The sequence below is a fragment of the Narcine bancroftii genome, chromosome 7, assembly GCF_036971445.1.
Source record: "Narcine bancroftii isolate sNarBan1 chromosome 7, sNarBan1.hap1, whole genome shotgun sequence".
Lineage (NCBI taxonomy): Eukaryota > Metazoa > Chordata > Chondrichthyes > Torpediniformes > Narcinidae > Narcine > Narcine bancroftii.
Window position 1 is genome coordinate 31,961,269 of NC_091475.1, and position 13,626 is coordinate 31,974,894.

Consider the following 13,626-nt stretch of genomic DNA (forward strand, 5'->3'; position numbering starts at 1 on the left):
GCAGGTCAGATAAAATGATGTTGATGTGAAATGTTAATTGTTTCTCTCTCCATAGACTCTGCATCCTGAGGCACAAGGGCTGTGATCAACAGTGAGTCAATGAAGACTCATTCTTAAAATGTGGCTGCCCTCAGATTTCTGTCTCCATTCTACATCTGCTACATAATTGCATGATTCTAAGTGTGGGATCTTTTGCAGACCTAATGCCAACATTGCCCAAGGTTAGGCAGGGTAATGTCATTGCTCCAACCTTGTTGTCAATGTTCCTGACTGTAATACTGGACTGTTTGAGGTATCTAAGGTGAAAGCAGCGTCACACATTGGACAGGTTGAAATGCATATGCAGACGTGCTATAAGGAGAATAGTCACACATTAGTTTACAAAGATGGAGAACTCACTAGGTATTGTGTGATGACCAGATTCTGGATCCTTTATCAGCACTCTGGCAGTTTGAGTTGGGTACACAAGGTCACTGAATATTAGGAGTGAAGCACAAAAGGCTGCAGACACTGTGATTATACAAAAAATATAGAAAATCTGGAGGAACTCAGCAGGTCTTGCAGCATGCATAGGTGGTAAAGATATTACCAATGTTTAAGGCCTTCTACAAGCATTGAGTAAAAACCAGATAGGTGTCTGTATTATTAGGGCTGAATATTAGGGCCATTATTCTAGCTCAGATTGTGAACAGGGAAGCATCATCGATGACCCAGAGCTATCTACCCTCTGTCAATAAGATGGATAAACTATCCCAGTGTACCTTATAGGATACCTGGATGGGTATGAATGTAATTTGAGAATATTAATGGTCCATAGCCCACTGAGGATCAACTGGAAAAAAGGTGTAACAAGAGATGTTTTCCTTTGCTCTGAAGAAAGTTGTCTGGAATACACATATTGTAGTTCTCTCCATCGGTAAGCATAAAAATATGTATATAATAAACCTCTAGCACTTGAAATGACCTGCTTCTTGTAACATTCTTCAATCTCTCATTTCCTCTAACACACCCCACGACACCTCAGCTGGAGGGAGCTCATCAGAGCTAATGGGAAATTCTTCATCCAATACCACTCCCAATCTAAGGCCACTCAGTCCTCAGTTGCTGGGCTGCAGCACACAGAATGATGCCTGCAAGTGTGCACACATCGAGCTGAGCTCCAGATCATTGGTAGCTCAATGTAAAAAAAAGGAGCTCACACTGACTATCCAAAAAATTAAATCAACTTGTCCCTGCTGCACATCATTACCTCTTGTCAATAAAGATTCATGGTGGATATCTGATTTTTTTTCAATAATTACGGATATAGAGAACTTCCGATATCTCATCGACCTATCTCTCGATGGAATTGAACATTGATTTTGAAATTCCCCATTGACCCAGTCCATCACCACAGAATTTGGCAGTCTGAGGAGAAGAGAGTTCCAGGAAAAACACAATGCTGGAGAAACTCAGCAGGTCAAACAGTGTACTTATAGAGCATAGGTAAAGGCACATAACCAATGTTTGGGGCTTCAGCCCTTCATCAAGGTAACTGCATGAGTGCACATGCTCAGCAAATCATTGGTAAATCAATGTCGAATCAATACCTTGACGAAGGGCTCAAGGCTGAATTGCCATTTGACTTGCTGAGTTTCTCCAGAATCATGTTTTTGACCATGGTATCTGCAAACTTTTGTGTTTTACTTCCAGAGAGTTCAAGGATCAGGATCACAAACTTGGTCTGAAGATCTCCCAAACCCCGTTAAGCATTTCCTGTTTCATTTGTGGCAATGTTTGTAGATCCTAGCTAGGACTCTTCTGTTCCTTCAGAACCCACAGAACTGTGGTCAAACCCTTGATGCCAAGGACTGTAGAAGAAAGATGATATTATTTTCATTCTTCAATAAGCATCGCCTGCAAGAACCCAAATCCTCACTATCTAACTAATGCAAAATAAAATTACTGAGATGTGTAATTAGAAGCCTGATGCTCCTTATTAAGCCAAGGGTACCTCTTAACAATGAATATCACTAGATTCTTGAAGCAAGGTTGATCTGTCTTTGTTCAGTCAGATTGACTTTTTGATGGTGTAAACCACCTGTCCACATTAGAGCTTGATCCCATGGCAAATAATATGATCTAAAGCTAAGGCAAACACGTGGGACCTTAGATTAATGTAAATGCATGAGGCAGTGGCCACAGAAAGTGAACTGAGGTTTGTGACTCACAATAAAAGCGGACAGTTTAATGTTTCACTTACTCAATATTCATTCTTGTGACAGAATCCAAAGTGGTGATGCCTGCAGCCATGAAATTGTTCTTGTATTGATCCATCTTGATTGAGTCCAGCCAATCATTCACTGAGACAAAGTAAGAGAATTCTGGGAGTTCACTTGGTGATTCTGGTAACCTGTAGTGAAAGCAAATGTTAGATCTCATCTGCATTCCTCTTCCAGCATATTTATAACATGCACAAGTACAGGTAATATTCGGACCATCTCCAAAAGTATTGCCTTTCTTTTATTTAATGAGAATTCAACTGAGTCTAACACAGGGCGGCATCAATAAAGCATTTGAGCATCTCTTTTGTGTGTTTATTTCACTGACACAGTTCATCACATGAAGAGGAAAGGGTATTATTTACAAAGCTCTGTCATTAGTTAATGCTTAGTGAAAATACTTGTGAATAGAATCTAAGTGTAACAGAGTTTAAAATGTCATTTATTAATTCTTATTCCCAACTTGTATTTGCAAATTTTATTTATCATTTAATGATTTTGTATTTGTGAATTTTCTCTCAATGAGTTATTTTTCTTTACTGTTATTTTATTAATTTTTCTTGTGGAAATGACTTTGCAGTGCATCAACTTTTCTGTACATCCTAAGCTTCTGTGGCCCCTCCCCTTGTGCTCCTCACAATGCCGTTTTGTATTGCTGAAGGTAGGCTGCGCCATTTTAAGGGCTGAACTGTCTATGTTGTCAGTCTTAATGCATATTGTTAATTGTTAATATTATTACACTCATTTTGTATTGTTTTGACCGTTAATGTAAGTTTTGTGGATGTTTTCATTTAACTTTTTTTGGCACCACTGTATTCCAGCAGGTCCTATGACCAATGTAGCATCACAGAGATTTCTTAGTGAAACTCTGTTATTTTGCATGCTTAGGAGCAGAGGTGCAGGAAGAAAGACTAGAAGGCCACTGATTGCAGGTATGTATTTTCCTTTGTTAAATGTAATAATTTTCATTGTTTCTCTTTAGTCACTTAGCCCCATGCAGTTTTTTTTTCAAACTTGCCCACCGGGTGTCACTGTTTTCACTTTTGAATATAGTTTTTCATGGATTGAGAAGATTTGTTGTAACTTAGTTGAAGTGTTTTCCTGTCAATCTTGATAGCTCTCAGCTAAATATTGTGTTGACTGAGTTGAGGTCATACTGAAATGTTAAAATAAAGTATCTGTGTGCATTTTGAGAAAAAGAATGAAACCTCACAGTGCCTTTTTAGCATTGCTGAGGGAGCAGTGCAGGAAGAAAGACCTGAAGGCAATTGATGTGTTTGTTATATTGTATTCTCCAGGGAGTTGTCCCTTTTTCTATGCTCTATCCAAGCCTGTTGTATATGCAACCCTCTATAATTTAATCTGGTTAGCCTGTGAATCTGTCCTGAACTTCCTGTTGGGCCTCCAGGCTGCAGTGCCCAGAGATAAATGCATTTCTCCATTTGTGATTTAACCATATTTCTATACAGCTGAACAATAACCATAACCCCTTTACATTTAAGGGATTATATAAGATCCACAAGTGCATTAGCATTTTGAATTTTTTAACTATCCCACCAGTTTATAGTGCCTTTAGCATCTGTACCTTGGAATTTCACTGCTCATCTCCAATTCCTGCTATCTTATGATGTGTAGTGAACTGATCCACTAAAATTAATAGATTGGTTCATGTACTTATTATTCATGCACCTGAAAAATACACTTAAAATACAATTTATAGAAACACAATAACATTAGGACTTTAATACTCCCATACTGTCATCTGCACTTTAGTGCTTTATCATCTACTTTCTCTACTGGTCTTACTTTTTTTTCATCTTTTTCTTTGCATTTAATTTCCTGAAAATAATGAAATGAATTCTATAATAGATGGTGATGGAGCATGGTTCTTAGACAAAACCTTCCAAGAGTGGTCTTAGCTGTGTGATTTTTCAATGCAAACCACTCACAAAGGCTCTACTGAAGAAGAAGAAAACAAATTAAAATCAGTGGGTTGACAGGGCACAAAACTGTCTGAATTTGATTAGCTGCCACCTAAGAAGGACCCTTTTGAACAAGGGCTGCTGCCATTTGGAATCGACTTTGGCCGTGTTTGAATGTTTGCCACTTGCAGTCTGTGGAGGATGGGTGCAACATCTGAGAGATAAAAATCCGTCAAGGTGGTCGACAATCTAACAATTACATGGCAAAACTGTCAGGCAGTGAGGAGGTTGAGCTGCTGCTTCTCATCGAAGAGATCGGTACACAAGCTCATTCTTAAGGGGAATAAAGCAAGAAGTGGTGAAAGAAAAAAAACCAAAGGTTATTTCAACCTGCAGCACTATACTTAATGATAAGCAAATAAAAGAATTGGCTGCAAAAATTCACGAAACTAAAATTATATAAATTAAAAGATTTACTGTTGCTTTCATTTATGTAGGTTTCATTTTTGAGATTACTGACTCTGTGCTTTAAGCCAATGAAAAATGAATACTATATAATTAATAGATTAAATTAGATTAATAACAGTTTGGTAAAAAAAATAAACTGAATCAAAGGTATAATTTCATTGCAATCTGTATATCAGGCTCCCAAAGAAATAGAAGATATTTGAAAAATCTCTGTTTACATAGAGCATTTTCCAGCTGTGGTAGAAAAGTAGTGTTTCTTTGTTTGGTAAAATTTAATTACTGCTCAAAATATTATTTCACACTAATAATGACACCTCTGATTTAGCAATATACAAGTGCCAAGACATTAATACATAAATGAACAAGAAGTGGCATTTCTCCGCACTGAACTTTCAGCATCTGTTGCTTAATGCAAATTTCTATCTCATTATTTTCGATTTCCACTTTGCCCCAACAAAGGAGCCATCAAAAAACCCATCTCATCTGATTTCTCTATTTCCATCTCTTCTTTATCTCTCCTGTACTTATTTTCTTCCTGTTTTCTCCCCTCCCCCTTCCTAATAGTTTCTCCCTCCCTCGTTTTCTTCCCTCCTCCCTTCCGAATAGTTTCTCCCTCTACCTGTCTCTCCACCACTCACACCTTCAGTCGTATACTCTAACACCTCTGGGTTCCTCCCCCAGCTTCTTTCCCCATTTATATATGTAATTTTACTGATTCTGTACTCGAGCTGGCAGAGTCTGCAAGCATCGAATCCATGCTGCTGAAGACCCAACTGCGCCGGGTGGGTCACGTCTCCAGAATGGAGGACCATCGCCTTCCCAAGATTGTGTTCTATGGCGAGCTCTCTACTGGCCACCGAGACAGAGGTGCCCCAAAGGAGAGGTACAAGGACTGCTTAAAGAAATCTCTTGGTGCCTGCCACATTGACCACCGCCAGTGGGCTGATAACGCCTCCAACCGTGCATCTTGACGCCTCACAGTTTGGCGGGCAGCAACCTCCTTTGAAGAAGACCGCAGAGCCCACCTCACTGACAAAAGACAAAAGACAAAGGAGGAAAAACCCAACACCCAACCCCAACCAACCAATTTTCCCTTGCAACCGCTGCAACCGTGCCTGCCTGTCCCGCATCGGACTTGTCAGTCACCAACGAGACTGCAGCAGATGTGGACATACCCCTCCATAAATCTTTGTCCATGATGCCAAGCCAAAGAAGAAAGATTCTTAAGTCTTGAACTGAAATGTTGACTGACCATTTCTACCCATGGATGTTAAATGGTCTGCTAGGCTCCTCCAGTCCTTTGTCTGCTCGAGGTTCCAGCATTTTCAGCTTTTGTGTTTAGCCATACAATACAGCTTATATTTATATGATCTTTCCTGAAAATAATAACTACTGCACTGGAATTCATAAATTTCTGTACCCATTCATTAAACTGAGTGGTTCTACATGATTCTTATCTTCACTCTCCATCATCTCTGTCCCTTACTCTTCACTCACTGAGTTCCATTTCACTGTAGTGAAAGTAAAGCCATGATTGAAGTACACGGTACGGATAACAACAGTTTTTTTTGCTAAAGATCAAATACATAACTTTCACCATAGGAAAGTATCTCAATGGAAAACCTGGACCCTTTCTCAGCAGTCCAATAATCAATATTAATTATTTCTGTCTCCTTGGGTGAATGAAATGAGGAAACAGTCTGGGCTATTATTTTTCAGAAAGTTGAACTGTGAGTTGTTAGAGCATGCAATGATTTGCCACAGGGAATAATAGAGGCAGAAAAAAATTGCATTTTTAAAGTGAAAATAGGATAAGCATTTGAGGCAGAGTAAATAACAGATCTGTATGAAGAAAGAAAAGAAACAAGGTTAGCTTGGAATTGTTTCAGTGAAGAACCAATGCATCTATAGTTACTTAAATACTTAATTCAATTGAGTCAGTAACTTGAGCTAAAGCAATATTTTAAAACATATAGCATGCCTGTCATTGTGCCAACAAAGATACTAGTGGGTGATGTTTTTCTTGTTTATTGCATGTAAATAGAGATTTCTATAAAGCAGAGATAAAGTGAAACAGAATATAGTATATTTTGAAGTCAAGCCTTGAAACCCTCAAAAAGCAGGGGTTGACATACACCAGGTAGAAAAATTAGACCTTCAATTCAACTCAAAAAAACGCTCAATGTAGATTCAGTGTATAAGACGACCCAAGCATCTCCTCACCACCAGCGCTGCCATAACCCACCCCAGACATTCTATAACAGTAGAGCCCGAGGTCCCCACTCCTGCCCGGTAGGTCGAGATCGCCGCTGATGTTGGGAGCACAGGGTCGCAGCTCCTGCTGGGAGCCTGAGGTCGCTGTTCCTGCCCTGTAGGCCGAGGTCCCCACTTCTGCCTTGAGCCCAAGGTCGCTGCCCCTGCCCAGGAGCCGACACGTTGCTGTGGTTCCTGCACCAAGCACACTTGGGCAGCGAGGTGACTTTTTCAATGCGGACGGATGGCACCGCACCCGATGTTGAGAATGATGCTGAAGACTTGGACCCAGCTCCATTTGGCCAGAAGTTACAGATTTGTTATTTGGTGATTGGGGTGTTGTAATGAAGTTTGGATTTTTGCTGAGAGGCCCAGACACCAGTCTCTGGCACGTTCCTTGCAGAAAATTGGGGAGTCGATTTATACGCCTGATATATGATAAAATAATGAAAATGGGGACACAACTTATCTGAAAGTTAACTTATATGGTATTTTAACTGAAAATGCAAACTATAGATTTATATGTTATACTCACACACACACCATACAGACACACACACACACACACACATATATATATATATATATGTATACGTGTGTGTGTGTGTGTGTGTGTGTGTGTGTGTGTGTGTGTATGTGTGTGTGTGTGTGTGTATATATATATATATATATATATATATATAAACTTTATTAAACTATTTCCTGGACAAACAAAACATGCTACATATGTCATAAATGTGAGATGATATGTACAAGGAAGGGAGGGGAAGGGAGAAATTTAAAGGAGATCTGAGAGGTACATTTTTCACACAGAGGGTGGTAATTATTTGTAATGAGCTGTCAGAAGAGGTGGTGGAAGCAGAAGCAGATACAATTACAATGTTTTAAAAGCATTTGAACAAGTATTTGATATAAAAAGTGTAGATGCAGACAAAATGCATTAGTACAGACAGGATCATTGTCTGAATGGATGAGGTGGGCTGAAGGGTCCGTTTCTGTGCTGTATAGTTCCATGATTCCACCTATGATTTTAACTATTGAGCAGTACTTATATTTCAAGAATTTTAATATAGTGTTAAATGTAGCATTATTTTTGAGCACATTTACAAATTACTGTGACAAACTTGGACACCTGGAAATGTTGCACAACTCCGAATGAACATCGTCGCTGAAACTTGAAAAAAAAAACCAAGTCATTAGTCTTACATGAAATTTGACTGATAAAAGGTGCCTTCAGGTGTACCCACCCATGCACTTCTTCCACCAAGGTCTGAAGGCTGCTGGGATTGCGAATCACCTTATCCAAGAAGCTGACAATTTCTGTGAACTTTGGCCTATGATTACGTTCCTTTTGCCAACAATGGAGCATGAGCTGGTGAAGGGTGACCGGGCACCCCATCGGGGAAGGAAGTCGATAGCCTTCTTCTATTGATAAAATGACCTACAAGGAAATGACAGCACTTGATTTTATCTCTTCAGAAATGCAATTTGACTGATCGTTTTTCTTTTTGAAAATTTTATTTTTCCAAAACAAGCATAGTATCACCATCTGAAAAAACAATTTTTTTAAAGCATATTTGCACTTTCCTTTAGTATAATTCGTTTCTCAGGTACAAACACGATGTCAGCTTTACTTACAATTTCCTTCGCTTCCCCCAAAACTTGGAAAATTAAATAACAACTAAAGCAATTAAAGTGACAAACAGAATAATGGTAAAAAGTAACAGAGAAGAAAAAAATTCAGCGTCCTGCCACTCTCTCTATTCTATTTCCACTCCTTGAGATGCTTCAGTGCTGTTATCTTTATGTTTTTTGTTGGCTTTTTAGAACTGTGGGCTGCTGTTATAGCTGCACGCCAAAGTGCTCTAGATAAGGTTGCCATATTTTGGCAAAAGTATCATGCTTATTTCTTAAATTATATGTTATTTTCTCCATGAGCACACAGGATTGCATTTCCATGGTCCATTGAGTGAAGAGCAGGGGGAAGTCAGACTTCCAGGTGATTGCAATGCATTATTTTGATTTGACTGATGTTTTAAAAGAAGTTACAAAGATAACAAATAGCTGCCTTATTTTCATAATAACTGAAAAATTACACAGCCCTGTAGTATTTTTCTTCCTCCAATATTTGTCCAAGTTTCTCTTTAAAACCAAAATTGAATCTATCTTCACTATCTCCGTGGACTGTGATGCGGATTAACACCATACTTGGGGGAAAAAAAAGTTTCTCGAGTCACTTTTCTTTCTTGACACTTTCATTCTATGTCCCTTTGCTTTTGATCTTCCACCAAAGTGGACAGTCTCTTTCCAGACCACCTCGGTGCTTTATTATCTCAAATATCTGAAACAGATTTGGAGTCAATTTCCTCTGTTGCAGAACCTTAGATTCTTCAGTTTACACCCTTCATCCCTGGAATCAATCGAGTGAAAGTCTTCTGCACCCTTTTTGAGGTCTTCATATACATTAAATCCATCTATGCCTTGCTCATTCATCTAAGTATCTGTCCAGATGCCCCTTAAGCATTGTTATTACTCCTGCCTCTGCTGCTCTGGCAGCTAATCCAGATACCAATCTCTCTGTGAGAAAGATTTCCCCTTAGACTCTCTTTAAACGTCTGCTTCTCATCTTAAACCCAGGTCTTTATCCTTAACATGGGAAACAGGTGATATCTATGTATGCCTTCGATGCCTCTCATAAATTTATACATCTCTATCTATCATGTCACCTCCAGACACAATCCACCCAATCTCTCCTTATAACTCCAGCCTTCCAATCTATCCTCATAACCCAAGCCCTCCAATCCATTACAAACAAATACTTCCATTATGGAATGCAATCAGTCAGTATAATAGGATATAAATGACAAAATTATGTGTGAATTTTCAACCCAGATGAAGGATGTTTATACACCTATAACATTGACTTTCACTTATCAATGAGATAACCATACAGGTGAAGAAGGAGACAAGTACACCAATATTTCCTTACTGAAATATTGCAAACTTAACCAGATCCCTTTTGATACTTCCATAGCAGAGTTATGGTTGTAGGCTTCGATGGATAGGATCATCCAAGCTGCTTTTCTTCTCATTGGTCTGAATTAGTCTCCCTTCCACCTATCTAACTAACCAACAACAGGTATCTCAGAGTTTAGAGTTTAAAACGATTGAAACACAAATGAGAAAATTAAGTATATGAATAACATACATCTTGGTTGGACATCTCCCAGTAAGGTCTTTCTCCATATGACATGACTTCCCACATTACAATTCCATAACTCCACACATCACTTGCTGAAGAGAACTTCCTGTAGGCTATTGCTTCTGGAGCAGTCCATCGAATAGGGATTTTTCCGCCCTGTGTTAAGAGAGAGGTGCACGTGAGTTAGCTGTGCAATTGAATGCAAGCATAGCATATGAAAACATGAAAGGAGGAGGCTAATTAACCCCTCTACTTGGCCTTGTGATCTAATACATTCATGCCAGCTGCAATTAGACCCCATCATGAGCTACATCTAACCCTCCCCACCCTTTTCCACCTTCCACAGGGATCACTCCCTCTGTGAGTCCCTTGTCGGCTTCACACCCTCTTCTCTGTAATCCCTGCAACCACAGGAGGTGCAACACTAGTTCCAGCATCTCCTCCTTTACCACCATCCAGGGCCCTAAACAGCCCTTCCTTGTGAGGCAAAAATTCATGTGCAACTCCTCTGACCTCAGCAATGGTGAGGATCTCCCAATGGGCAACCATTTCAATTCCATGCCCCTCTTCTGTGCTGATATACCTGCCCATTGATTCATGCACTGCCAAACCGAGGACACCTGTCAATTTGAGGAACAACATCTAACATTCTGTCTGGGCACTCTCCAACTGGATGGTATTAACATTGACATCTCTGTACTCCCCTGACTCCCTCTCTTCCCCATCCCTCTTTCTCCCTTTTCATCCAGTTCTCCACTCCCTCCATCTACTACCAGAGAGCCATCTCCTCCCTCTATAAATTTTCAGCTTTTTTCTCTCATGCCCTCCCACCCACATCCACCTATGGCCTCTTGCTTGTGGGTCTGTACTCCTCCCCTCCCCCTCCCCCCACCATTTTGTTCAGGAGCTTGGCTGCTTTTTTTGCTCATGATATTAAACCAACAATTGCAAATTTTAATTTTACAATTATTAACTTTTGTGAGATTTTGGTCTTGCAAATTTTGCAAGTGTGTGATACATCACTCAGGAATATAGTCAATTGAAAAAAATTGTTAGCAAGGCCTAACAAAGGCTTTAAACCTTGGGGGTAGTTGCTAAATTCATTGAGAGAGTAAAGCTTGTTATCTTCTCACTTCAGGTGGGATTGAAAGTCCTAGAAAACAATATTCTCTGTCAGGATTTTAAACTTGACCTAGTAAAGCCAGGTTATGTAAATCCAAAAGAATGCATTCCCTGTCCACACTTGCAAAGGCAGATGATGGTGATGTGGTGATTTGCAACCAGACCGCTGACAAAGATTAAAAAGATATGGATATTGACAGTTAAGCAGTAAAATATAAAGAGCTTTCTTTTCCCCAATATCTAGGAAGGCCGAAATGTTTTCTCAGCTTTCCAATGGTTGTGGAGGGATGTGAATGGAGTACATTAACTTTAAGTGAAGGTTTGTACTAAAATGACACAGAATGAAACGTAGTCTGTAAGCAAACGATTCAGCTCCCTTCTTCATTAAAAGGCCAAAAACATTGGTAATATTTCCCTACAAAATGGTTAAGAGCACTGACAAGATAAACATTCTCATTTAGCTTGGCATTGGTAGTAGGGATGCTGTTTTTTTTCTTCAGCAGCGTGGATTTAATTCTGTCGGCCTCTGCCATCTCGAGTACTTCGATGTTGGTGATGAAGTCGCTCCAATGAATGTTGAGGATGGAGCGGAGACAACGCTGGTGGAAAAGTTCTAGGAGCCATAGGTGATGCTGGTAGAGGACCCATGATTTGGAGCCGAACAGGAGTGTGGATATGACAACGGCTCTGTATACGCTAATCTTGTGAGGTTTTTCAGTTGGTTGTTTTTCTAGACTCTTTTATGTCGTCTTCCAAAGGCACTATTTGCCTTGGCGAGTCTGTTGTCTATCTCGTTGTCGATCCTTGCATCCGATGAAATGGTGCAGCCGAGATAGGTAAACTGGTTGACCGTTTTGAGTTTTGTGTGCCCGATGGAGATGTGGGGGGGCTGGTAGTCATGGTGGGGAGCTGGCTGATGGAGGACCTCAGTTTTCTTCAGGCTGACTTCCAGGCCAAACATTTTGGCAGTTTCTGCAAAACAGGACGTCAAGCGCTGTGATATGGCAGAGGCCGACAGTATCAAATCCACGCTGCTGAAGATCAAACTGCGCTGGGTAGGTCATGTCTCCAGAATGGAGGACCATCGCCTTCCTAAGATCGTGTTATATGGCGAGCTCTCCACTGGCCACCGAGACAGAGGTGCACCAAAGAAGAGGTACAAGAACTGCCTAAATAAATCTCTTGATGCCTGCCACATTAACCACCACCAATGGGCTGATCTCGCCTCAAACCGTGCATCTTGGATTCTCACAGTTCGCCGGGCAGCAACATCCTTTGAAGAAGACCGCAGAGCCCACCTCACTGACAAAAGACGAAGGAGGAAAAACCTAACACCCAACCCCAACCAACCAATTTTCCCTTGCAACCGCTGCAACCGTGGCTGCCTGTCCCGCATCGGACTTGTCAGCCACAAACGAGCCTGCAGCTGACGTGGACATTACCCCTCCATAAATCTTCGTCCGCGAAGCCAAGCCAAAGAAGAAGATGAAGTAGGGATGTATGCAGAATGAAACTTTACCTTGTACTTAACATTGTTGCCTCTGCTCCAGTTATGCCCCAAGGTCTATTCTAATAAGTGGCACTTCTTTTACATAAACTTGTCAACTGAGGACCCATCAACTTACTCAAAGGATTCTTTTTCAGAGTGCAGAAGAATCCTCTCAGTAGTAGGTAAACATCCACCCTTAATAAGCCCCAGGTTAACTCTCCTTTAGCTCATGCTCCTTGTAGATATGAATATCTCATTGTCGCCTTGCAACATTCTTGCTACCTGTGAAATGTTTTAAAATTATTCAGTTCCTCATTCACTCTTTATAATTCACCAAAATCAAATGCATTTATCTCGAGTGTTTTCAAAAACCAACGAGTTGTTACAAATCTCAGCATCTGACATCTTGAGTCACCTTTATCAACTGATGATGTGTGAAGACAGTCAATTGCTGCCGGCCCATCCAACTTGTGCAACAGGAAAAAACTGCAAGTCGAGAAAAGGTTGGAAGCCACAGCCAAAAGGCTGGCACGCAGCTGGGAGGGTCCTGTGAATTCATTCTCCATATTTTATTGAGGATGTTGGTGTTCAGAAGGACCTGGGTGTCCCATAATTATCTGAATCAATATACACCACAAAGCAGACATCTGGATCACCTTGTTTCCAAAAGAAATTCCTTCTCATGGATATAAAGCCCAGCCGTCTCACCATTAAAGTAATTAATTTCCTTTCTCCTTTCATTCACATTTACTGTTTTTCCTCTTCCCTTTCTCATCCAGTCTGCTCCATTTCCCCACTCACTTTCCAAAATTCAGCTCGAAAGAGACTAAACAGGACTCCGTTTGACAAAAAATGGCACCTAGATTTCCTTTCTCACACAGCAGTTACTCGATGTTCTTTATACTTGTT

General features: G+C 40.3%; 1 protein-coding gene across 1 annotated transcript in view; it reads right to left on the minus strand.

Annotated features, from left to right (window-relative positions):
- epha6 (eph receptor A6) overlaps positions 1 to 13,626 on the minus strand; it is a 429,920-nt gene that overhangs the window by 5,970 nt on the left and 410,324 nt on the right. Inside the window, exons 12-14 of the mRNA XM_069889421.1 lie at positions 10,113 to 10,262; positions 8,152 to 8,345; positions 2,243 to 2,392 (exon numbers count right to left, since the gene is read on the minus strand). Coding sequence (XP_069745522.1) covers positions 2,243 to 2,392; positions 8,152 to 8,345; positions 10,113 to 10,262 — 494 coding nt within the window. The remainder of the gene's footprint in view (positions 1 to 2,242; positions 2,393 to 8,151; positions 8,346 to 10,112; positions 10,263 to 13,626) is intronic.